This window comes from Helicoverpa zea, chromosome 17 (assembly GCF_022581195.2).
Source record: "Helicoverpa zea isolate HzStark_Cry1AcR chromosome 17, ilHelZeax1.1, whole genome shotgun sequence".
Taxonomy (NCBI): Eukaryota; Metazoa; Arthropoda; class Insecta; order Lepidoptera; family Noctuidae; genus Helicoverpa; species Helicoverpa zea.
In genome coordinates this window covers 10,242,936-10,267,925 of record NC_061468.1, presented here as the reverse complement: position 1 = coordinate 10,267,925, position 24,990 = coordinate 10,242,936, and the positions used below count along the sequence as shown (strand labels likewise).

The window sequence follows — 24,990 nt, the reverse complement described above, 5'->3', positions numbered from 1 at the left end:
GTATCTTGTACTGATTACTTTTAATTTCATACTGAAATATTAAAATGAAATTTTCTATTACCTATATCTCATACTATATGAGTGAATTTCTGTTTATAGGGTTCCAGCACCCTAGTTAGTTTACCTTAACTTTCTCCATGCCGGGAAAAGGACCTTAAATATCCTACTTATATATTACTATGTTGCATTGTAAAAAATATAGTTTCTATATTTACAAAATATTTTTATAATACAAAAATCGATAAGGAGCCGAATAAAAAATTCAGAGTTACATTTTCATAGAAATTGAAGCGTTTCAATAAAACTGAGACAAAGAGTGGTAATCATGAAATTACTAATAACGCTTAGGAGAACTAAAAAGCTATTTTACTTGACATTTTAATATTATTAGAGAGAAATCTGGAGTACTTTAAATGGTATTATGATTTATTAAATAAATAAATTCAATCGAGACGTAAATATTGGGGCACCGCCATATTGGTGATGTACAGTCGTGTACGAAAGTGATTTACAATTATAAATTTTATTTTAGGATTTATTTTGTTCTTGGAATTTGTTATACAATTAAAAAAGAAACAATATATCCAAACTGTGTCGGTGCCATTATACATTTTTAGATTACATCTACACCTAGAGATTTGTTTAAAATTTATTGTTAAGAATCTGCTAAGGAAGACGTAAGTACCTACTTTTTTGCTAATGCCATAAAATTCAATTTATGATTATTTTTAACACTTATAGGTATTTGTTACAAAACAAAAAATTCTGAGAAATGCTACTTGTTTGATTTTCCACGGTTAGTGCTTCCTATTTCTTGAAACTTAAACATAACTGGCGACGTATACCTCTGAATAATCCCTTCAGGAAAACCAGATTCCAGTTATTAGATTACAAGCTTAGTTTAAAGCCTGTAAGGCAAGCTGTGAGCGGTAGATGTGACCGAGAATATATAGGTTCGAATCCTGGGAAGCGTAAATATAACCCACCAAGCTATATGCGCCTTTTACGTGTATTTTGGAAATAGTACACAAAATCGTGTGAATAGCTGTGGTATGCGTGATCGTCAGAATCGCTGTCACTCCTCATAGATACCCTCGAAGTACATAATGAGAGTTGCTACCAAATTGCTGCCAGCTGCCATTAGTTACTACCTATTCCAAAACATTTTAAGAGGATCTACGAGCATTGGCAGTGATTCTAACGATCACTGGTCTGGTGAGTTGTGTAAAAAACAGTGCCAGCCCTAACATAGTCCAAAAAGGCTAGGCAAATGGTGTATCAAAAGGTTTGTTATTGCTTTTTAACTATATGCGTGGTGAATAATACTGAAATCTCTGAACAAGGAGATCTTTTTACCCAATAATTCACAACTGGTGAAGATGGTGATAATGGCTTGTCTTGAAACGGTTCGTATTTTTGTTTCCATTTAGTGAAATTGTATCAAGGTTTAAGAAATTATATTGTTATTGTGTGTTGATCGGTGATTTATAATAATGCAATCAAAATTCATGACGCGATTATTTTAGCTTTGTACTAAATAAAACATACAAATGACGCTATTATGTTTGCATAAAATATTAACACATTAACGCCATATTTATTTATAATACAATAACAAATAATGGATAAAACATTAATATTATAAAAGACTGAACAAATTTAATCATAATAAATTAAAATGCACAAGTCGACGCGAACTATTCATAAATCTCAAACCTTGTTATGAAGTCACAAAGAACTTATTTTCTTGTTCATTTTGTTTTAAAAAGCTTTGAAACTTTCAGAAATTTCAATAGTGAATGAACTTACACTGTATTGAATTGGTTTTTACCTTTTCGCAGCCATTCGGGTTCACAAGCGTCAACATCCAAAACGCTTGATCGAATGGTTTGAAATTGGCAATTTTGTTGACAACATTTCCTATAACAGAATTTTGTGTTAGTCAATGTGTAGAGTTACAAAATTTTACCTCAATAGAGAGAACAAATTGGGGTTTAAAGGTTTAAAAACTGGAAATAGCTACTTATAACCGATTCATGAGTTATTTTTCATATTGAGAGAACATGAGCCAGATTATCTACATCCAGAATTATTTCTGGACTCTTTCATTTTAAAATATCAAATCCATCAATCCAATCAATATTGAGAAAGAAAAAAAAACTATTTAGCGTAGTCAATGTAAAATTAACATAAATAAAAGGCACATACAGTTTTTTACCAAATATTAAAAGACAATAATTTAAAAACGAATATACCTGCGGCTCATTTAACTTACAAATAAAAGTCAATCCACCAAAAACTTTAAACATAAACAACTCAGGCACGCAAAATAACCACAACATTTAAACGAAAAACGAACATTAGAAAACTTCAAAACATTTATTAAGTGCTGAAATATAGAAATAATATTTCTGAAACTGTGAGCGAGTGTACCTGATAGTGTAACGTAAATCTACAGGGTGTAGGTCACGCGCGGTCATGACACGGCGCACCTTCAATAACCGATATATTGACAAAATAATCGCATCACCCTGTATTTACACTCAGATTATAGTTTATAGCGAAACGAGTTTTTCACCTGGTTTTACCTGGCGTCAGAATAATATTTCAAGCTTTTATTTTTCGTGATTTTACGTGGTTTTGTGTGATATATTTTTTGCATTTTATTTATTTATTCGTTTGGTACCTAAGTCTTACCTCGGTTTCCAGTTTTTCCAGAGGTTAGGGTCATTAGGTTGCCCAGGTAACTGAGCTCACGAGGTCAAACTAAAGTAGACTAAAGAGTAAAATACTGGTACTCGTTTGCATCCGGTGAGACTGGAAACCGAAGCCAACATAATTGGAAATAGGCTAAGCAGATGACTATCATTTACTAGTTTGGTAACGAGGAACTGCCTCGTTGGTCTAGCTGTCGCAAGTGCGGCTGCTGAGCACGAGGTCTCGGGTTCGATTCCCGAGTCGGGCCGAAATCGCTTTGTGGGTTTTAGAAGACTTTCACAAAGCAGCCCGGAGCCTGGAAGTTGGTGATTGATACTCCCGTGCATCGGAGAGCACGTAAATGTCGGTCCTGCGCCTGATCTCTCTCCGGTCGTGTCGGATTACCGTCCCATCGGGCTATGAGAGTTAAGGAATAGTGAGTGCACCTGTGTCTGCGCAAATGCTCGTGCACTATAATATGTCCTGCGTAGTTGGCTAATCTCCTTACGTGAGAACAGCCGTCGTAGCCGATAATCGGCTAGGAGGACATCAGTTTGGTATTAGTTTTATAATATCTAGCTAGTACATATTTTATGTCTCGTCTTTTTTCAATATGTTTATTTCAGGATGTTTAAGTTCAGCGTTAATTAATTTGAACTACACAAAGACTCGTAACTCTTGTGACTTTTTCAAAGTCATCTGTACTAAGTTTATGTCTGAGTTAATTTAGTTAGTATGTGTGTGTGTATTTTGGTTATAGAGCGGATCTCACACTAGGTAAGTACGTGATTATGAAAAGTTTGTTATACAAAGTGTGTCGTATCTAATCACGATCACGATCAAGTAAACAATAAAAATGTGCAAGAATTAAAACATCACATAAGAAATGAAAACAAAAAACGACTCCTGTGGCTAAACTACTGAATGGATTAGGTAATTTTTTTAAAATTCGCCATAGAATATCATAAAGTAGGTTTATGTGATAGGAATTAATATGATTAGGTACGACACACCCGATATGTCTGTCATTGGTCTGGTCGCTAGGTGAATAATGACCATTTCAATTTAACTCTTTATACCTATTGTAGTTTAATTTGTTTCACATTGTTTCTCAGTTGTTATAATAAATTACAATTGACTTACTTCTAAAAAACTTTCTGCCATTAGACCTGCAAAAATGTGCGGAAGAAAAATGTAGACTATACTTACAGATTTACATAAACTTGTATGGTAGTGTGAGATCCACGTAATAGAAGTAATTTCAGTATATTCTAGCTCATTTACGTGTTACTAAATATAAAGTTATTTGTTAAATTATGTGTGTTTTCGCTACAAATACCAGGTTTCTTGGCCATTTACGTTTAAGTATTGTATTTTAGTTCATAGTTCATGTGTTTAAGTGATAAAGTGCCTTGAGAAAGCTGTTATGAGAGTCATATAGATGTTAGCACCTTTCTACGTGTGTTAATACTGGTTTATTATAAGTGTTAAGCTAGAAAATGCTGCTATAGTCCATTTGAGTTAGCATTTAACTAAAAATAAACAATCTTGAGAAGACTTTATGAAAAAAAATGTGCCTAAATCAATCCAATCATTATTTTAAGCAGTATTTTAAAACAGTTAACGGTAAACAATCCTATCAATTTTTTTGCTTAAAAAATTGCACCATTTTTTTAATTGAATTATTTTACAATTCCTAAGTCCATCGTTATATTTAATTCCTCATTAAGGTATAGAAAAGGGACAATTAAGAAGATTTTTCATTAAATACTTTAATCCATAGATCAGACATTGTTCTCTGTTCGTTTTCAAAATATAGCAAAGATTTCGTAAAGCGGATTATAGAATAAATCCTATTATATATTGGAAAAATAAACATATTTCATTTTGAAATTCCAGAAAATATTGTGATTTTTTATTTAATATCAATTTTCCATATTTTTTGTATGTTTAAAGTATATGTTGTGTGTAAGTATATAAAGTTATAGATACATATGTATTCAATGTATATTGTATAATAGTATAGCCATATTTTATTATAAAATGTCGTATAAAAAGCAGCAACATCAACATATTTACGAGATTTTAATGCGGTTTTCACAGATAGATTTATGTCTTACGAATAAAATTAAACGTACTCACGGTCGGGTTTAGTAACAAATAATTATTAACTTTTACATACTGGCTGATAAAGAGGTGAAGGAAAACATTTTGAGTAAACCGGGACTATATAGTCTGAAATCACCAACCCGCATTGAGCAAGCGTGTTGATTAATGCTCAATCCTTCTCCGTGTGAGAGAAGCCCTGTGCCCAGCAGTGGGACGATACAAAGGCTGTAACAGTAACAACATACGGACGTAGTTATGCAGAAACGTTCCAACCCACTGTACGCGTAAATGCTTATATCTCAAATTAAACTTGAATTTGAGATATAAGCATTTACGCGTTTCAGTTGTATTCTTTTTTATTCTAACTAGTAAAGGTACTAGAGGTTTTATTGTTGAATTATATTGAGTTTAGATAACCATATGCTAAATTTTAGGCTGTTCAATCACAATAACTCGATTTCGGGTGACTTGTGGGTTGGAACGTTTCTGCATAACTACGTCCATACTATCTTGCAGAAATGACTTTGATTTACCTGTATTTTTTTTTTGTTTCGCACTAGCATTCAACAATGCTTCGACGCAAATGACCTAAGATAAATCCTTATTCTCTATTAAAAGTGACTTCTTAGAATGTTTTGGTTTACAAAAGAAAAGTCACAAACAATAGTCAGCCTAAACAATGGTCTAGACTGAGTTACTTTAAGTAAGATTAAGCAACGCTCTAAGTTAGGTAAGTTAAAGTAAAAAGCACAATATGCCGTGTTAAAATATCTTATTTCTAGCTGCTGTATTGTCATTCGTGTTTTCAGTAAGAAAAGTCTGCTAATTTTGAATGAAATTATTAATAAACTTTAGTTTGACCATGATTTCAGAAATTGCTTACCATGGTTTATTTCTAAGGTGTCCCCTCGAAGTGTCAGTTTTGATGTTGAAGTTCTACATAGAATGTTATCTACATGTGTACTTACTTTTCTGACTTGAGACTGATGTTGCACACTCGTACTAAGAGTCTATTGTTTATTAAGCACCAGGCTATTACATCAGGTATTTTCATTATAACGAACGTTTGGTCTTTCTTTCAATTTGGCTATAGCTATTAAAAACTTTATCAACTTAAATTCCATTTAAAACAAAAGACGTTACCACAACCACCAAAAGATGTAAAACCGTAAAAAAAATTAAAATGAACAGCAAAATTAAAGTCTTCTTAATACAAAGCAAAAAGTATACGACGGCAAAGTAATTGCCTCTAGAAGTATTTTAACTTAAGTGCATCCTTTTAATAACTAAAGGAAGGGGAAGAAGAAAATTAATTAATATAACGGGAAACAAAGCTGGTATAACAAAGGCTATTATCCGGAGATCCTGGGTCTCACATGTTCTGGAAACTAACGAGGCCGTAACGAGATTATGAAAACTGACTGTTTCATATCGATTGCAGCCAATGTTTGTGTAGGTTTTAAAGTTTTGTGTTGGGTATGGATAATCCGGGGATGTAGTACGGTGAGTGTGTTTTTATAGTCGTCATTTTGTTAGAATTCAAATAATTGTATCAAAGAAGAAGTCCCTATGATGACTATTGCCAAAAGTGAGAAATGATATGATCGGTTTACTGTTATACACTTGATTATTTTCGTTATTATATTCTGTCGAGCTTTTTCCCAATTAGGTTATGTTGGGATCGGCTTCTTGTCTGATTGGATACTCCTAAGTACCAGTGTTTAACATTTTCTATCAGACCTCTCTATCACCGGGGCTGCGGGTTGTTCGAAAGAGATACCGCGGCCCTGGTACATAAAAGGCCTATGACAGAACACGACGGTTTTTAGTCAGTAAGAGTCTGACACTCCCTCACCGCTGCTAACCCACAGCGGGAGGGGTCATTTGATGATTTTTGACGTCGGTAAAAAAAAAACCTCTCTATCAAAACAATCAAATTTCCTAGCTAAAACCATTGCAAAACACATAAGAATGTCAATAGCGCTATACTACTGAATATTTATTAGTGTATAGTTAATAATTAATGTTATATATTCATAACGAAGCAACACCCTCCCAAGAATCTCATTCTCTCAACCCAAAAATCTCTTCTCACCACTTCCAAAAAGGTAGCCAAACACTAAAAAAACGCAGTCTTTACACGATACCAATCACATTAACGCTGGGCATGAATAGTTGAATACTCTAGACATGTCGTGACGTGTTCATTTTGCGTCAGTGGCTGTCAAAGTTTACTTTCCCAACAACTAATTTGGAAGTCAGCGAAGAAATTCGTTTGGAAAATGTTTTTGAGAAACCGTGCAAGTTTTAAAAGTTGCCCGAAGGAAATTGGCTTCTTCGCAAGTTGGATTGTAACTGATTATGTGCTTGTTTTGTGAAGTTTCAACGTTTAATTGTTGAACGAACGGAATTTTTGGAGTAAAGAATTTTGAGGATTGTTGTGATCTAGTTAAAATTATTTAAAAAATATATATTATTTTAGGCAATCCTTTTATTCTAATTTGTAAGAAAACTATGTTCTTTCATGTTTTTTTTTTTGGGTTGAAGCCTCAGTGGTTCTGAAAATGAATAAAACCAACTTCAACTATATACCTACTTAAAACCTCCTAAATACATAGGTTCATGCAGGTCAAAATAAGAACCTACCTCTTTTGAAGTCGATTAAAAAACATACACTTTTTTTAGGCAAACATTTGAGTACCTCAGCGCTCTTCTTACAGAGGCCTAATGAGACGGAAGGGTCTCAAATGATCATTTGAGCGCTGAGCGATACACTGCCGCCGTCACTGGGCTTTCAAACCCAGCTGTGATTTAAAGGATGAAGTCTTTATTAGAATGAAAGAGTTTTTTGTATGGAAATGTAGGCACATAATGTTGTGTGTGTTCTTCATGTTTAGGCTTTGGGTGTATCTTTTATGCACCTTCTAAGGTTGTTGGTTTTAGAAAGAGGATTCGTTTACCTGGTAATGTTTTTTTAAGTTTTTGGAATTGGCTTTCAGTCCATTTAGATGAAACAGTGTGCACTGCTGCTATATGATATAGAGCACGTTGCATGTTTGACTACCAATATCTAGTTGGTTTGTCGGGTTACATATATTTTGGTAAGACTGGAAGTAAGGTTTTCTAGAGTATGAGTAGTAACCGCAGTTCGTTCAAAAAGTTAGCCATTTAACTCCTCCGCTTTTGTTCATACAGGTTTTACTGGTCTGAAATTCGCTACTATTGATTCCACAAGCATGCGTGAGGCGTCAAATAGCTTACTTCAGATTAGCCGGAACTAATGATGTAAAAATGACCTTCTCTAAATAGCACGTTAGCTATGCCCCAAGATACCAAAAACCACTATGATGGTGTGTGTCCCATTTCGCGTATCAATCGCTCTTAGCCAAACACGAGCTCCTAACAAAATCCCAATAAGCACTGTAAAAGGAGCCATAATTTTAAAACAAAATAAAAAAGGCAGTTGCATTCACAGCAAAACAACGTTCATTGTAATGAAGTATTCAACTCATTGTAAGTACCAGCCGTCGAATAAAATATTAAGCATCACTTGACCCCGTTTCCAGCTTTGTACGGAACTTGTGAACCGAAAATGAGTGTAACTTGATCTAGTTGTTTGGTTCTTTTTAGTATATTTACAAACTTAAAATTTAATTCTAATACTAAAATTCTACAAACTAGAATAAAAACGTACACCTTTAAGTTCGTTATTAATTCAGTTGTATTATCATCATTATCATCTTCCTGCCGTGCCGTTATCCCAATTTTACTTGTGATCGGCACAGCGTGCTCTCCTTCTACACTCTTCTATGTATATGCCGTCATCTCACACGTTACATTCTTTCTAACCATATTGACTATATGTAAGTTAAGAGATTAACCGGTTCTTTGCGCCATGTAGCTTTATAATTAGTAAGCCCTTTCGCATGGGAAATAAGTATGTAGCAGTAGGTTAGTGTGTTGTTTAAATATTTTTGTGACAATAATAGCTGCATACATTTCAATGTTTCTTCAACCCAATGGAACTTTACACCAATCCAAATGACGATCCAAATTGTAAGAGGTCTCGTGTCTTAATTTTACCACTGGCCCATCCAAATGACCACTCGAAACGCAACTTCAAGTCTGATAGATCGAACCGTCTGGCTGTTACTTTGTAACAATCAATACCTACATATAAACAATTTTGGCCTTACTACAAAAACTAAAACCCCTGTTTTACACTTGTCTAAAAAAAAATTGGCTGCAAAATGAACCATATGTCAACGTCATAATTTGACATTTTTTTAGACAAGCCTTAAACTGACATTTAAGTTTTTTTGTGGTAAGACGGTTTGTTTTTACCAATTTATCTAAACAAGTTAGAATCGTAATCAAATTTTAATTCAAAGCCAGACATTTTGTCAGTAAATAAAGATGTTAGCAATTAATTATTCTAAACCGTAAGTAAATGTGTGAAGGGGCGTGTGTTAGTCCTGCATTAGCATTTTGTGTTGTGCCGACGTTTCTCCTTTAATATATTGCGAGTACACTTCACAATATATTGTGTAGTTTAATGGGGAAAGCTTTTGTTTACTTTTGTGGAAAAAAATGTATTTCTGAAATGATCTGACAGATTATGTTTCACTATGACACAGCTGAAGGTCGTGAAATACCTAACAGAAAAATTCAAAAAATTATAATAAAATATAGTTTTATACACCATCCAAATACAGTAAAAAAAAAAAATCTATAAAAGTAGTCATAAGTAGGATGCAGAATAAAACTATTGGCCATTCTCAATACGTTTATTGCCCACTGAATTTTGTGGTGACAAAGGTGACTATGTTGTGTTTTTTTACATCAACGGTCGGTAACAACATCCCAAATTACCACGTGTTGATGCCGATGATATATCAGAGTTCATCATCTGGTTTCTTTAGTGCATTTACGAATCAAATATAAAGTCTCCAAACCTCGTTAGACTTTACAGTAGTTTTATCTTTCTTCTAAGGTACATAATCATCATTCGTAGTGTCAGTAATCCAGTCTATAAAGGGACTTATGGGTGTAACTTCTGCCGTTTCATATACTGGATCTGTAGATTCTTTTGCGCAAAATGTTCCAAGTTCACTAGGACCCAAAGAATTGACACCAACAATACCTGATGCATGGATCATCGGTCCACCAGAATCACCAGGACACATACCTGATGACTTGTCACATTTTCTAGCTAGACACATAGATGGCTTCATAACACTTGTGTCTTTATCACAGCGTACAATTACTACGTCCAGGACTTGTAAAGGTTTGTTAACAGATGTAGCGTCACCTATAGCTCCTTGCGCATTGTCAGTTAGTCCAAAACCAGTTAGGGTTGCTTCTTGCCCAATCATAGTAGTGAAGTCCAGTGCACTTACTCGAGCGTACTGTGATAGAGGTATCGTTTCAGTTTTGACTAATCCTATGTCATTTTGAATTCTATCTTTTGTTAACCTGTAAGCAGGATGCGTGATTGCAAACAGCACACTACTCACAGCGTTATGTTCGAGTGTCCCATACCGAATGACTGGACCCATTGAGATGAGTTTGTGAACTTTTTTGCCCTTTAGGGTCAAACAGTGGGCGGCTGTTATCGTCCAAGTGGATGTCAGAACTCCTGCTGTACAAATATGTTTATTTTTAACAATCTTGGGCACTCTATACATCACTGTTTGAAGTTCCAATTTTACGATGTATGGGTAATCTGTTACGATGGCGTCTCTGCCTCCCATGATCCTTAATGCTAGATGCTGGCCGACAATTTCGTTGATTAATATTATAAATAGATAGTACAGCACAACACAGTGCATGACGAGCAAAAAGATGTAAAAGCAAAAATATTTTCTTGATTTAATCTTTATCGATATTGCCATTCTTTTCAAAAATAAACGATTTACTCAAAGGGCTATTTACAATTTCAGAGTGCGAAGTTTTATTATTCTTTTGATTATGTTGCGCAGAATGTATGTGCATTAAATTATGTGAAATGTTTTATAGCTTCATGTCGTCAACTTGTTGCACAATATTTATCGGATGCATAATAAAACTTTTGAACATTTTGGATAGTTTTATTGGTTACAGAATTTCGTTGCGATGGGTTTAGACTAAGTTCAGATGACTGGCATTCGATGCATGTTTCGACATCATGCAGTAAAACGTCCCAAGTTACTATGTGTTGTTCTCAACGATTCGCAGAAACCAGTCATCTGATCTTAGTCCTCATTCTCGAAGATGTCAATATAGGTTTTCTGGTCGAGCTTATAGGTAAGTATTGTTCACACTTGTTAATGTGCTCTAAACTTTTTTGTTTGATCTTTTGGATCTTTATAATCTAAAAGAAAACTTTTAAACACTCAGAAGTGTTATCTGGTGTACATTTATGTTCATCGATGAAATAACAGGCTGTAAAGATCCGATTCCATTTTCTCTTTCATAAGAAAGGCTGCACAGTTGCATTTCTAGTAAATTTTTTGAGATTTTAAATATTTTCTTTGAATCTGATGTTTTGTCTCACCAGGTTTATCATGCCCATTAATGGTATTACTAATCCAGTCAATAAAAGGACTTGTGGGTGTTACTCCTGCGGGGTCGTAAATTGGACCTGTTTCATTCATTGCGCAGAATAATTCAAGGTCGTCCGGACCAATAGAGTTGACACCAACAATACCTGATGCATGGAGCATCGGTCCACCAGAGTCTCCTGGACAAGCTCCTGAGGACTTACCACATCGTCTGGCTAGACATAAAGCCGGCTTCAAACCATTATCCTTACAATGTACTACAACCACGTCCAGTAGCTGTAACGGCTTCTTCAACTTCGTCGTGCTGTCTACAGTCCCATCGGAACTGTTAGTTAGTCCAAAACCAGCCACGGTTGCTTGTTGACCAACCATAGTAATAAAATCAAGTGCACTTACTCGTCCATACTGCTTTAGAGGTATATTCTCAGTTTGGACTAACCCTATATCGTTTTCAACACTGTTCAATATACGAGTATGTTTATACGCGGGATGGGTGAATGAGAAGAGTACGTTGCTTATAGCATTAGATTCGAGTGTACCATACCGTATGATTGGTATCACCGTGAAGCGTTTTCCAACCCTTTTTCTTTTGATGTCCAGGCAGTGGGCGGCAGTTAGCGACCAAGTGGGTGTCAAGACGCTCCCAGAACAAACGTGCTCATTTTCCACTCTATTGGGTTCTTTATGTATGTGAATTAGATATTCATATTTTGCGATGTACGGAAAATCAGCTTCGATGGCGTCTCTGCCTCCAATTATCCGTAATCCTTGATGCTTGCAGTTGTTTTCTTTTATAAATATTGTGAATAGCAAATAAAAAGTAGTACAATACATGATGAACAGTAAAATGATTTTTTATTCTTTGTAATAGATGTTGCTCCGGTAGTAATAAAAATGCAATTTCTTCTTTTTTATTGCATTTTTATTGTTATTTGTAATTTTAGGATTCAATGTATAAAAAAAATATGGATTTATATATATGTGATATAACGCTGAATATAAAAAGGTAATTATTAGGTACATTAATTGCTAACTTTTGCTGCTGAACACAAGCACACAAGATGATTTGCGTTTATACAAATATCCATAGGTGTTTTTTATCTGACCTTAGTAACACGCGTTTATCATTTTTAATACCTTTATATGAATGTATATTGAGCTAGGCAGTTTATAAATATTTTAGGTGAAATACTAGTTTGCTTTTGCTTGCTCGGCAAATTCCTAATTTTTCCATATCATAATTTATTAATATGCTTATTATGAAAAGCTCTATGCAAACTTTTAAACCGACTTCCCAAAAACGAGGAGGTTATCAATTCGGATTATCTTAATTAGGATCGATTAACGAGGACTTGAAACATTATTAAAACAATACAGTTTTCAAATCTCTTTATTGGATAATTTGCAACTTCAATAAAGGTTGACGTTCAATTTTGGTTTCATTTTTTAACCCACAATTTGAAATCGTCAATCGTAAGCAATTCTGCTGCTGTCTTGCTGCCATGCCCAAGAATGTTCCTATTGGATTTCAAGCTCTAAACACAAATAAGACCCATGTACTTGTGTACATATAAGGGAGTATTGTCATGTGTAAACAAAAAAAATTGCATCTTGCAAAACTGCCCCGTAGAAGACTATGACTTGCTGGAAGATAAGATCCGATTTTGAATATTCAAGTACATTACGTACATAGAGAATTTTCTTAATTACATAAGAATTTTATTACTTGGCAACAATTTTCGACTTCAGTCGGATCCATTCTCCTAGTGCATTGGCGTCGTCATCTAGGTATAGTGATATCAATTTCTTTCTCCAACATTTTCTATCTCGGGGGATTATCAGCTTTGTGATTCTTATCTGAATTATGTATAGTATAAGTAATCCAATCAACGTATGGACTTACTGGCGTTACCGATATAATATCATAGATCGGAGGTGTTTCTATCAAATCGCAGAAATATAGAAGTTCTTTTGGACCAAGTGAGTTGACTCCGATGATACCTGATGCATGGAGCAAAGGTCCCCCGGAGTCTCCCGGACACGCCGCTGATATGATGCCACAACGTCGTGCCACGCATATAGATGGATTTAAACGGACAAAATTATCTTTACAAAGCACCATTACTGCATCTAGCTTCTGTAATGGCTTCATCAGCGTCGTAGCATCGGCAGCTACATGTTCTTGTTCTATTGTAGCATTTGTCCTTCCATAGCCAGTCAGCGTAGCTTGGTTACCAATCATCGATAGATAATCTAAACCACCGAGTCTTGCAAACTTCTTTATTGGTATGGATTCTGACTTTATTAGACCTACGTCGTTAGATACTTGGGCGATTCCTATTACGAATGCTGGATGACTGACGTAATAAAGTATTTTTAATGACGACATATTGCTAATTGGGCCGTAAATTATGAGAGGTGTTAGTGTGACTGACACTTGAATGCCATGGATATTTGTCAAGCCATGGCTAGCGGGAATCATAAGACAGTGGGCTGCTGTTAGACTCCAAGTGGGGGTTAAAACCGCAGATGTGCACGTGTGAGTATATGTTATTAAGATTATTACACCAGAAAGTATCAGTTTATGTTGCAACCTCACGATGTACGGATATTCTTCTTCAACAGCATCTACACCTCCTATGATTCTTCTAACTTTAGAACTTCTAGAACAAACTTGAATAATAAAAAACACGGCTAAAACGATCAGAACTGTACAACGCATGTTGCGGAAAATAAAATAGGTTTATCGAATACAGAGTTATTTTTACGATGTGAAATCGCGGATGGATTGAAATTTTGAAATCACTGACATGAATTATTGCAATATTCGTGCGTTACTCGTGCTGAAATTTACAATATGCAACATAGTAAATGCATACATTGAAAGTAGTATGTTTATTTTGACAGGAAATTTAATAAGTAAAATAAGGTTTTCATAGAAATTTTCTATGGCCCCGGAAGAGATGGCGTGACGAACTAGACGCCTATCGTCCGGATTGGTGGACACGGTCGAAAGATCGGGAAGGGTGGAAGCGAGATGGGGAGGCCTTTGCCCAGCAGTGGGACACTACAGGCTAGATAGAATATAATAATGGAAAAGACAAAGATCTCAGGTTTGGACTTAAGAATAAATATACAGTATTTTGGAATTTGAGTATTAGGAGGTTGGCATTCAATGGATTTTTATTTTAGGTACTAATCAATAAGTTTTGAGTAACAAACAACACATTCTTATATTCAAAATAACAACAAATTAGAAGCACAAAATAAAATCCATTATAATTAATGGCTTTACTCACTAATTTTTCCTCCAAATAAAGACATAATTAGTTTGACAAAATAACATTCTTGGCGAAGAAAATTTCATTCCGCAAGACAGAATGTTACTACAAAGAGAAATAAATGAATAATAATTAGCGGGGACTCAATAGATCATTCTAAATTCGCCTTTATTATGACTCGAACAATGCGGCTTTTAATTTCAATGATAAATTACAGTTTTCCGTAAATAGGAACGTATAGGTAAAATGGCAGTAGGTCCGTTTTGTTGTCTATACTAGTATTGTGTAGCTGAAGAGTTTATTTTATCTGTCGATCGACTGAAGATTTTTTTGAACGAATTTATGTCAAGAACTAGTCTCATTTGCAAGACCCGTTTGTCAAGGAATTTGCATTTGAATAAGTAAAAAATTTGAAAGTAATTTTAACTCAGATCGATCCCGATTCATAATCCTTTCATTATAGAACATATTCTTTTACATCATAATATTATTTCTACGATCATGCTCATTACTCGTAGGTATATTTGATCTAACCTGGGAGTCCATCTACAAGTAAACTCCACAAATTCTTTAACCAAACCTAACCTAACCTTCTGCAAAAACCCTGTACTATTGTTGCCTCTGTTACCAACAGCCGCGGGGGTGAGGGACGACAGGCGGGGGGGGGAGGGGAGGGAATAATGACGTCAGCCAAAAAGTAATTTTCGCGGTGACTTGCTCACCGTCACTTGTTTCTAGTCATGTTGAAATGCAAGTAATTAACTATTTTGTTACGCTTGACCTTTGATAGGTCCCTTCCTAGTTTCTTTTTTGTTTTTAGTTAGGCTTTTCCAGGAAATAGATATGAAAGTCGGTGTTTTGGTTTGGAAATGTAGAGGTTTATGATGGTTACGTTGAAGTAGACTAAAAGAATTCTTAAACTGAACTAAAGATAAAACATTAACCGGCCAATGAAGTTATATGATCCACAACAGAACAGAAATAATCAACATAATTTGCAATAGATATATTATTTTTCTTCCTTGAATAAATAATATAACTTTCTTTACTTGAAAAACAACTCAAAAGAATGGAAAAGCATACAAATGCTGTGCAAACACCAAATAAAAATTGAGATGGGAATTCGGTAACTAGAAAGGTTTTCGACTAGATATATTTTAGACCTTATAATAATAATAAATAATTTATTTGCAAGAAATATGGTGTTATTAAACTTATATAATATGTTTCATTTTCAAAAAATATAAACAGACTAATATCACAAAACACCATCCGTTAGCACAATGCAAGAGGACGCGAATGTTCTTCTAATTAAACGTTTAAATCGTTCTCAGGAAATATTAACATTGGGCTCGTGGCCACTAATCAAGATAATTGCTGACACGTTGAGCTCTGTACTGGGTACCAAATAAAATAAAAATGGGTTAGGACATGGCGAAGGTGGTAGCGGGAGCGATTGTATTTAAAATTGAATCTTTCGAGTGTTTGTTTTTGTGTAGGCAAATTAGGAAATGCTTGTATCACCACTTATGAAATAATTTTGTAAAGCAACAAAAAATGATATGTGCACTGTGTGTTTTGAAACAGTGACTTTGAACAATAAAGTTCAAATTAAAAAAAATAATTAAAAAACAAACCACAAAAACCTAAATTTCCTTAAAAAGTAATAAATAATAAAAGAAAATATCTTGTATCTCATATCAATCATTAATACATACAGGTTCCTTTTATGCAAAAAAAATAATAATGTTACGTCTTTAGCTCAACCTTGCATAAGAAAAACGCGATGCTAGTTGTAACCATTTGCAGATCTTTGACAGTTGTTAAATTGTGTTTTGCCCAGTAAATAGTTCAAAAATATTAGCAGGTGTAATGGCTATCACGAGCAAAATTGATATAATTTTTAAGTTTTTTTACAGAATGGCACATATTTTTGTCTCTAATGTGATGTGTTATTACTTTATTCTGTACTAACTTATATTATGCTAAGGATAAGTTTAATGTAGCGTCAAAAAACGGGTCTATCGCACACACTCATTCCAAAAGTTTTATTCTAAACAATCTTCTTTTCAAACAAAACCTTTTTACTCAAACCACATCTCATTTACTCCAAAAAGGTTCAAAAATAAGAAGGTCGTCAATCGGCCCACCAAGTTCGTTCCTCACACCAAAAAATAAAAGGGCCCTTAATAAGACTTGGCGTCCCTTTTAGCGCTCTCAACAAACAGCCTTTGTTAAGGTGGGTAGATTAAAATTATCAACGTATTTACCGTCCACTTTTGTGGTTTTATTTGCTTATTCATTATAAGAGTATTTCTGTTGTTACAGCGTATGTGTACTTTATTTTGATGGGGCTAAGGTGTTTTATTGTGTGATGTGAAGATGATTTTAGGATAGATATTATTTTTAAGTAGCTACTTTTATTTGGTTTTATGGAAATGTAGTCTGTAGTGTAACTCCGGTTCTATGAAACTTATTTAAGGTTTATAGAAATAAGATATAGCTTTATACTTAATGCACTTGTATTTTTGTATCTTATTGATTTTTACATTGATTTCGTCTTCCCCTCGAGGGACTTCTCCAAGCGCCGGTAAAAAAGTTGCCTCTCCACCTTCTAAATTGTATCACTATTGATTTATAATGAAAATTCAATATCCAATTTTTAATATTTTTAAGAATTTGTTAAAGTTGACATTTAATAACAGATGATAACTATAATAATTAGTCTAATCATTTATTTTGCAGAATTAAGTATTATCTCAGTCTCAAGTAAAATATAAAAGTACACACACGTTATTTTAATCTTTATATTCGAGAAAAATAAAAGAAAACACGTACTAAGCCGCCCAAAAACAATAATTTAGAATAGTCTAGAAAATTTTCTATTGCTTTCAAGATATTGGACATTCTAAAGATTAATGTATGTAGTTATAAGCCCCTAAACCCATATTATGTGCTGTATTAGTTTGTCTTGCCCCGTTCATATCTAGGACAATTCTCAGGCAAAAAAGGGGTCCAATTTGTTGGGCGTATTGGGAATAATTTAGGGTTATATATTTTTTTTCGGGCTTAATGTATCGGGGTAGTTTTTGTACACAGACAATTTTGTGGGAGGTGTCTTGGGGATTTGCGGAGACGATCGTTGATTACTGTTTAGTGGGCTTTTTTATGCTAAGATATTTATGATATTCTAAAGAACCCTTTCATGTAACCGTTCCATCGTCAGCCTTTTTATTGTCCCACTACAGAGCATAAGCTTTCTCTCATACACACAAGAAATGAGCGTTAATAAAAACCCTTGGTCAAGGGAGATATTTCAAAATATCAAAGTCCGTCATTGGTGTCCAAGCTCCTTCGAAAGTACGCATTGGTCCTTGCCCGATCAGAATCGAACCCACACTTTCATACTCGCTCTAACTATTAGGTCACCACTACCATTACCGCTTTTACTCTTAAGATAAAGTATCTGAAACTCTTTTTCTCACACTCATCATCCTCCGAGCCTTTTTCCCAATCATGTTGGGGTCGGCTTCCAGTCTAACCGGATTCAGCTGAGTACCAGTGCTTTACAAGAAGCGACTGCCTATCTGACCTCCTCAACCCAGTTACCCGGGCAACCCGATACCCCTTGGTTAGACTGGTGTCAGACTTACTGGCTTCTGACTACCCGTAACGACTGCCAAGGATGTTCAATGATAGCCGGGACCTACAGTTTAACGTGCCATCCGAAACACAGTCACGTGGTGTCTAAGTTATACTTAGAAAGTACATACAAACTTAGAAAAGTTGCATTGGTACTTGCCCGACCTGGAATCGAACCCGCGCCCTCATACTCGAGAGGTTGGTTCTTTGCCCACTAGGCCACCACGACTTTTCTTTCTCACACTGTACACTTAAAAATAATCCATAATAGACTTCCCTATAACCCTGCCTTCTAAAAACATAACAACACACGCTTTAACATCCCACAATATTCCAAATTAAAAATTCAACATGCGTGCACACTTTCGTTTAGGAAACACGTTTATTCTGACCCCTGAACAAAATGAGATACCCACGTCACTTTAATTCTGAAACGACCAGCTATCCTGACCTCTCATCCTTTGACCTTACAATAGAGATTGAGAGAAAACTGTCGGAAGGCCAGGGGTCTTGGTAAACTGGCCGAAGCTTGGTCATATTGTTACAGTGTAATAATGTCACTTTGTATGTTTGCTTGTAAAGAGATATAAGTAGTTGGGTAATGTGTGGGCGAGTAATGCAATGTCACTCAATTTTGCGGTTTTATTTGTAATTCTGTTTTTGTTGTTTTAACTGTTATATAAAGAACATTCTACTCTTTTGTTTCACTGTTTGTAGTTTGAAGTTAATTCTATAACAACAGTTTACAAGTACAGATGTTTTATAATTTTACTTCGGGAGCCTTATTTGTGATTGTAAATGTACATATATTGTCTCGGCGACTCACTACTGAGCGCTCCCAACCTTACAATTGCATACCATAATGAATTATGCCCGGCAATATACATGTACGTATGTATATTAACAGAATTTACACATACAAGTATGGCTAACCCGCTTTCGTAAAATACAACATTTATTACAATTTTGTAACCTCAAATACATTTCAAATGTGCATTTTCTCAAGTCAGGCAACTTCGTGGCAGTTTTCAATATAGTAGGTATATCATCACACCAAACAAAAGCTGACCACACAAAACGTTCGCAAAGTCCATACATAGTTTAATATTGATAGTCAGGGAGTTAACCCGTAAAGGAAAACCGATACACCGTTCGTTCGTACAAAGCTATCTTTCATAAAAGATTAGCCGACAAAAGAATTACGTATCAGCGCCTTCGTGACTCTCTGATATCTTTTTGTTAAACTGATATCTTTCCTATCTTTGTGTTCTTAAATTATGTATGCGCTGATGTGAGAGTTTTTGGGCTCACGTGTTTGGGATGAAAATTGTTTTTTTTTCCCTTCCAGTTTAAGGAAGGAAAATTGCCGTTTAAGGTGCTAGGAAAAGTCAAACAATCAATACAGTTAATGTTTCAGCCTATTGGCCTTTATCGATGGAAAGACGAAAAAGAAAGAATACATGAGGAACTAATCCGACATGAAACTACAAAGCTGTCTTAAAAAATCAACTGCAAACCTAAACCATGTTCAACTGTAAGAAAATTCCATCTAATATTTTATCTCAGGCCGAAACGCAGACTTTCCAAAGCCTTTCACACATGCTTACAATGTACGAATACATCCACGTTTTTACCAAAGTCTTTGATATTATAATTTCAAAGAGCTAGGTCCCTAGCTCCCTGAGCAAGCAACGTACGGTACATCTCAAAAGCTGAATTCGGAAACGTGAATACTAGAAATGAACTTAAAATAATAATTTGCTAAGTAAAGTTTTTAGAAAAGTTCTCCAGTTTTTGGTGCTCATTTTCTTGGTAAAGTTTCGAGTAAGCCTTTCTAGGGTTGTTGGTCTTTTTCTGTGTACTCGTAATTATTAACTTAGTTTGTGTTTTGAAGTGGTTTGGAAATGGAATGTTAGGATTTTAGGGCTGGATGTTTAAATTGGGGATTTTTTTTTGCTAATGAACGCCTTTTTTTTTAAATCTTCAATGTAGCCTAATGACCACTGACTAGGTAAGGTTTTTACATATTTTTTTGTATGAAGAAACTTGTATACTGTTCTTTGCACTTTTGTATAAAATGGGACCGCGAAAAGAATACCTCAAATTAAAGATTTCTCTTCTACTCAAATATTACCATACTCACTCATGTCTATTGTTTTATAGTCTTGTAAATGGTCAAACCGAACATAAAAATCCCATAAAATAAATGTAACTCTATAACATCTGCATGCGACACTATTCCAATATACTGCATTCTCGAGACGGGATTAACTAAATTTTTCAATGCCAAAAACCAATCGGCTCTCATACGCCTAATGCAGTTTCTACTATAAATCTCTCAGCTCGTCACTGCCATAGGATTATCAACTTAAACTCTATAACATTAAAGGCCAAAATTGGATATCAAGCGACGGGAGATGAGGTAATAAATACGTAAGTGTCATTGATTTAAGGGTGGATTTGATGTGATATTAAAATAAAGGATTTTATCACCTGATTACGGTTAAGATAAGTCGTGGTAAACAGGTTTAAGAGTCTATTTTCGTAAATATAAAGGTTCAGTTTATTGGTTGAGGTAATGGTTATTTTTTATGGTATTATGTTTTTTAAGAGGCTTTTACTATCAGACTCAAGCTTATATAATAAAAATATTTCAAATTATAAATCCAGATCCTTGTGCCACCATTAAATACCCATTAAAAGACGACACAGTCTTACAATCACACACTCAACAGTATACAGCAATCATTTTCAAAATCTCACTTATCCGAAATTGCCCCACTTTGCCCCCTCATAAATCGGGGAAGGCCCCCCTTCGCCCCATAAGTCGAACACACTTCAATCGTAAGACATTACCGTGAAATATTCAGAGTTCGACACTAATCGTATATAGGAACGCAGCACACGAACGAGAAATATTGCTTGCTCACTGGTTTTTCTTATCCAAAATCAGTTTTACCCTTTTCCTAATGGAGTTTCGGGGAGTTATGTACGAGCGTAGCTAGATATATGTTGGGGTAATCACAGAATTAGGTGTTCCGAGGCTTGGGGTTGAAAAAGTAGACTGACTGATGAAAATTGATTAGGTAATCAGTTCACACTAATTTTATAATGGTCAAAGTTTGTTTGAATGTGTGTTTGTCACGCGAAAAGAGCAGAACGGATTTTGTTGGAACTTTAAATTTAATAAGTGTTACAGGAAATAATATAATGGGCCACTTTTTATCCAATGGTAAAAGTGGATATCCCAGAACGTGGGTGAAACCGCGGCGAAAACCTAGTATGGAAAATGTAATTATAATTTATTTCCTTCACACAAAGTTCTAAACTTTAAGCACAGATTTCTAAGTTAACGCGCTACAAAAGCGTAAGTACGTAACTTAAGTTATAAGTTACAAGTCACATTGCCAGATGTCTCGAGATGAAGTCACGGATGCCGACATAACTCTACGCGACTATACTCGTATGTACATTGTACAGTCATCTAGAAAATACTAACTTGCAGTACATTGGATGTATAGCTCTCTCATGTCTGCAGTTTCACATCCAAGATACATATATTGCGAGTTTATTGTGGTTCGGGTAATGTCATAAGCGAAGCGGGTCAAATAGCGGACGTGGAAGATAATCACACCACAATATTATAAATATTATGAAAGTTGTGGATGTGTGTGGACTAAACTAAATTACTGAATGGATTTTTAAGAAACTTGGCATGACCAATTTGTATACGGGTGCAGTCTCGGAAAGTAAGAAAGTAACAGTCGAAGTAATTATATTTTTAAAAGGTACCTTTAAAGGGTTGCGAATACTTATAAAATTAAGCATAACTTCGAAAAATATTGGTAGGTATTTGTCAGATTTCTTGGGAAACCTTAAGAATAGATCAAGATGATTGTTTAATAAAAATGTTAAATCAAACTTTTTCTTTTCTAATCCAAATCAACAGTAAGTATAAGAATATTTGTCAAGTTTTCGTACTTATGGAAAATATAATATTTTTCTCGAATATTCGAAATCTTGTGAAAAATCACTTGATTGTTAGGATAGGAAGACCTCTCTTACAGTACGTGATGAAACTTACAGAAATGTTTATTTAAGTAAAAATTAAAAAAGTATACTTCCTTATTTCTTTCAAAAGTGAGGCAATGCTTTTAAAACAAAAGAGCTACAAGATAAACAGTTGCAAATAATCCTTATTGCACTGTGTCCGCTACACTCGGCAAATGGCTAGTCCGTACAGAAGTATATATTATATAGACAATATTATATTGTCCGTGTGTGTAACAGAAGTAGGATCATACACTACAATAGTGGTGGGAATTGAATAATGTGGGCTGGAGTTTTATTTAGTAGTTCTAGGTAGTATCCTCTTCGTGTTTCGGAAGTCACGTACGATTGTGGGAGTCAGCTGTCATTTAACAGCTGCGGGTTGTTCGAAAGAGATACCGCGGCCCTGGTACATAAAAGGCCTATGACGGAACACGACGGTTTTTAGTCAGTAAGAGTCTGACACTCCCTCACCGCTGCTAACCCACAGCGGGAGGGGTCATTTGATGATTTTTAACGTCGGAAAAAAAAAAAGCTGTCATTTAACATCTTTGGCAGTCGTTATGAGTAGGAAGAAAGTTTTATAATAAGCTGTAATGTAACCAGCCAATATTTATCCTGTTGCCTTGGTAACTGAATTGAAGAGGTCAGATAGGCAATTGTTGTTTGTGTTCCCAATTCTGGTACTGTTACTCAGTTGCATCTGGTTAGGTAGACTGAAAAATGATACCAATATATGTATTTGGGAAAAGACTAAACAGATTATAATGATACTGACTAATTGCAATGTGGTTTTCTACTGCGAACGATGTGATTAGAAACGGACATATTATTATGTACTATTGTTTAAGTTGAACTTTTAATAAATGAAAAGATTGATTAGAACTACATTTTATAGCATCATTTTGAGGTATTTTTTCATCTTATATTCTATAAGCAGATCATTATGTATTATTTTTCGAAATAAAACGATTTCGTAACTGTTCTTTTGATAAGGTTTCAGACAATTTAATACGTTTATGTTTTAACTTATATGTCAAAAAATAATTGCTGAAACCTACACGATTCTGTCATTGATTGTACAAGTACATAAGACATATACACAAGTTATGAAGTTCAAAGGATTTTCAGTTTATTTTTGAAATATTATTTTCTTTTATAGTGTTCGTCTCGCCATATAATACCTCTCTTTGTATGGATTTCTTAGATGAAATCCCATTATCTCTACTATTGAATTTGTTTTCATTATGAAGGATTTTTGAAAAGAAGGCAATAGCACTTACATACTCAGTGGTTTTTATCTCAGTTTGCTTTTACTCTGAAAATGTGTAATTTCCACGTTGCTATTAAAAACCTGACATTTATTCTGTACCGAGTTCACTAAGTGACATTGTTTTTTCCCCTCATTACATAAGAAGGTAATCAAAAACTGCCAATTATGACAATATTAAAGTCATTATCATACAGGTATGGGGTCGGCAAAGCATATCTTCTTCCATTCTTCTCTGTCTGAAGTCATATGACAGACAGATTCATCGCTAATGAGCATACAAGTAAATTTTTTTCCATTCATTTAATCTTTCACACAGTCCATACATCCCTTCTTAGATGGTCCGTCTTTTTTCTATCCACATTCATGTTATACTAGCTTCCGCCCGCGGCTTCGCACTCGTGGAGTTCAGTTATACATACGGAACTCTTCAAAAGTCCGGGATAAAAACTATTCTATGTTCTTTCTCAAGGTCAACCCTATCATCATCATCATCATCATCAGCCTATCGCAGTCCACTGCTGGACATAGGTCTCTCCAAGTGCACGCCACTGAGGTCAACCCTATCTCTGTACTAAATTTCATTAAAATTAGTTCAGTGATTTAGACGTGAAAGCGTAACAGACAGACATAGACAGACAGAGTTGCTTTCGCATTTTCATATTAGTAGGGATTCAAGGTTTTTAAAAATAGCCACTTACAAAGTTAAAGTTCTATTACACCAGTCCACAGTTTCAACTTCAAAACAGACTATAAAAATGCCATGCAGTTTTCAGAAATACTTAATACGTAACCCGTTATCCCCGCTCAGGGGCTAGGCTTTGAATCCCAATCCAATCTAGATTAGCTTTAGGCTAGACTGTGAGCGTATACGTAGGAGGACAAACACACGACATACTTTTAGTCGCCCGATAGCTTGTGTGGGTTGTAAATAAAGTAGGAAGATGAATGGTGGTACGCACATTATGAAGATCAGGTATTTCGCCGCTATCAGATCGATTGAAAAATTTGATTGGATTAAATGTTGCGACACCTTTACGTATGGTCGGTTAGTCCCATAGTAGGCTATTTATTAGCTTGGGTTATGGGTGCTAGAACAGCTAATAAACTACGTGTAGTGTATGCAGGTACATGTGCATCATTGTATAGGTTATGTCATTATTATGACGCCTCGTGCGCATACGTCACTCGGTTATAAATACCGGATCGAGCGGTGGGGAGTCAGTCGTTGTCAGACTGTCGACCTGTGTGGTGGTGCGTTGGCGAGTCGATTAACATAATAAAATGAGCGTACAATACATTGGCGACGAGGATAAAACCGTGAGTGTTTGGACCAACAGTTACCTATTATCTAATTTTTTAATTTTGAACTACCTATTAGTTCTGTGATCCAGAAAAA

General features: G+C 35.0%; 3 protein-coding genes across 3 annotated transcripts; all 3 read right to left on the bottom strand.

The window, feature by feature from the left end:
- Positions 1–9,794: 9,794 nt before the first annotated feature.
- LOC124638516 (granzyme M-like) lies at positions 9,795–10,637 on the bottom strand. Its single transcript, XM_047175489.1, has one exon. It carries the CDS (start codon positions 10,635–10,637, stop codon positions 9,795–9,797), a length of 843 nt encoding a protein of 280 aa, XP_047031445.1.
- A 648-nt stretch (positions 10,638–11,285) lies between these two features.
- On the bottom strand, positions 11,286–12,182 carry LOC124638582 (granzyme M-like). The gene has a single exon (XM_047175601.1). The coding sequence runs from the start codon at positions 12,180–12,182 to the stop codon at positions 11,286–11,288; it is 897 nt and encodes a 298-aa protein (XP_047031557.1).
- A 988-nt stretch (positions 12,183–13,170) lies between these two features.
- Positions 13,171–14,070, bottom strand: LOC124638587 (chymotrypsin-1-like). The gene has a single exon (XM_047175612.1). The coding sequence runs from the start codon at positions 14,068–14,070 to the stop codon at positions 13,171–13,173; it is 900 nt and encodes a 299-aa protein (XP_047031568.1).
- Between the last annotated feature and the right edge of the window lie 10,920 nt (positions 14,071–24,990).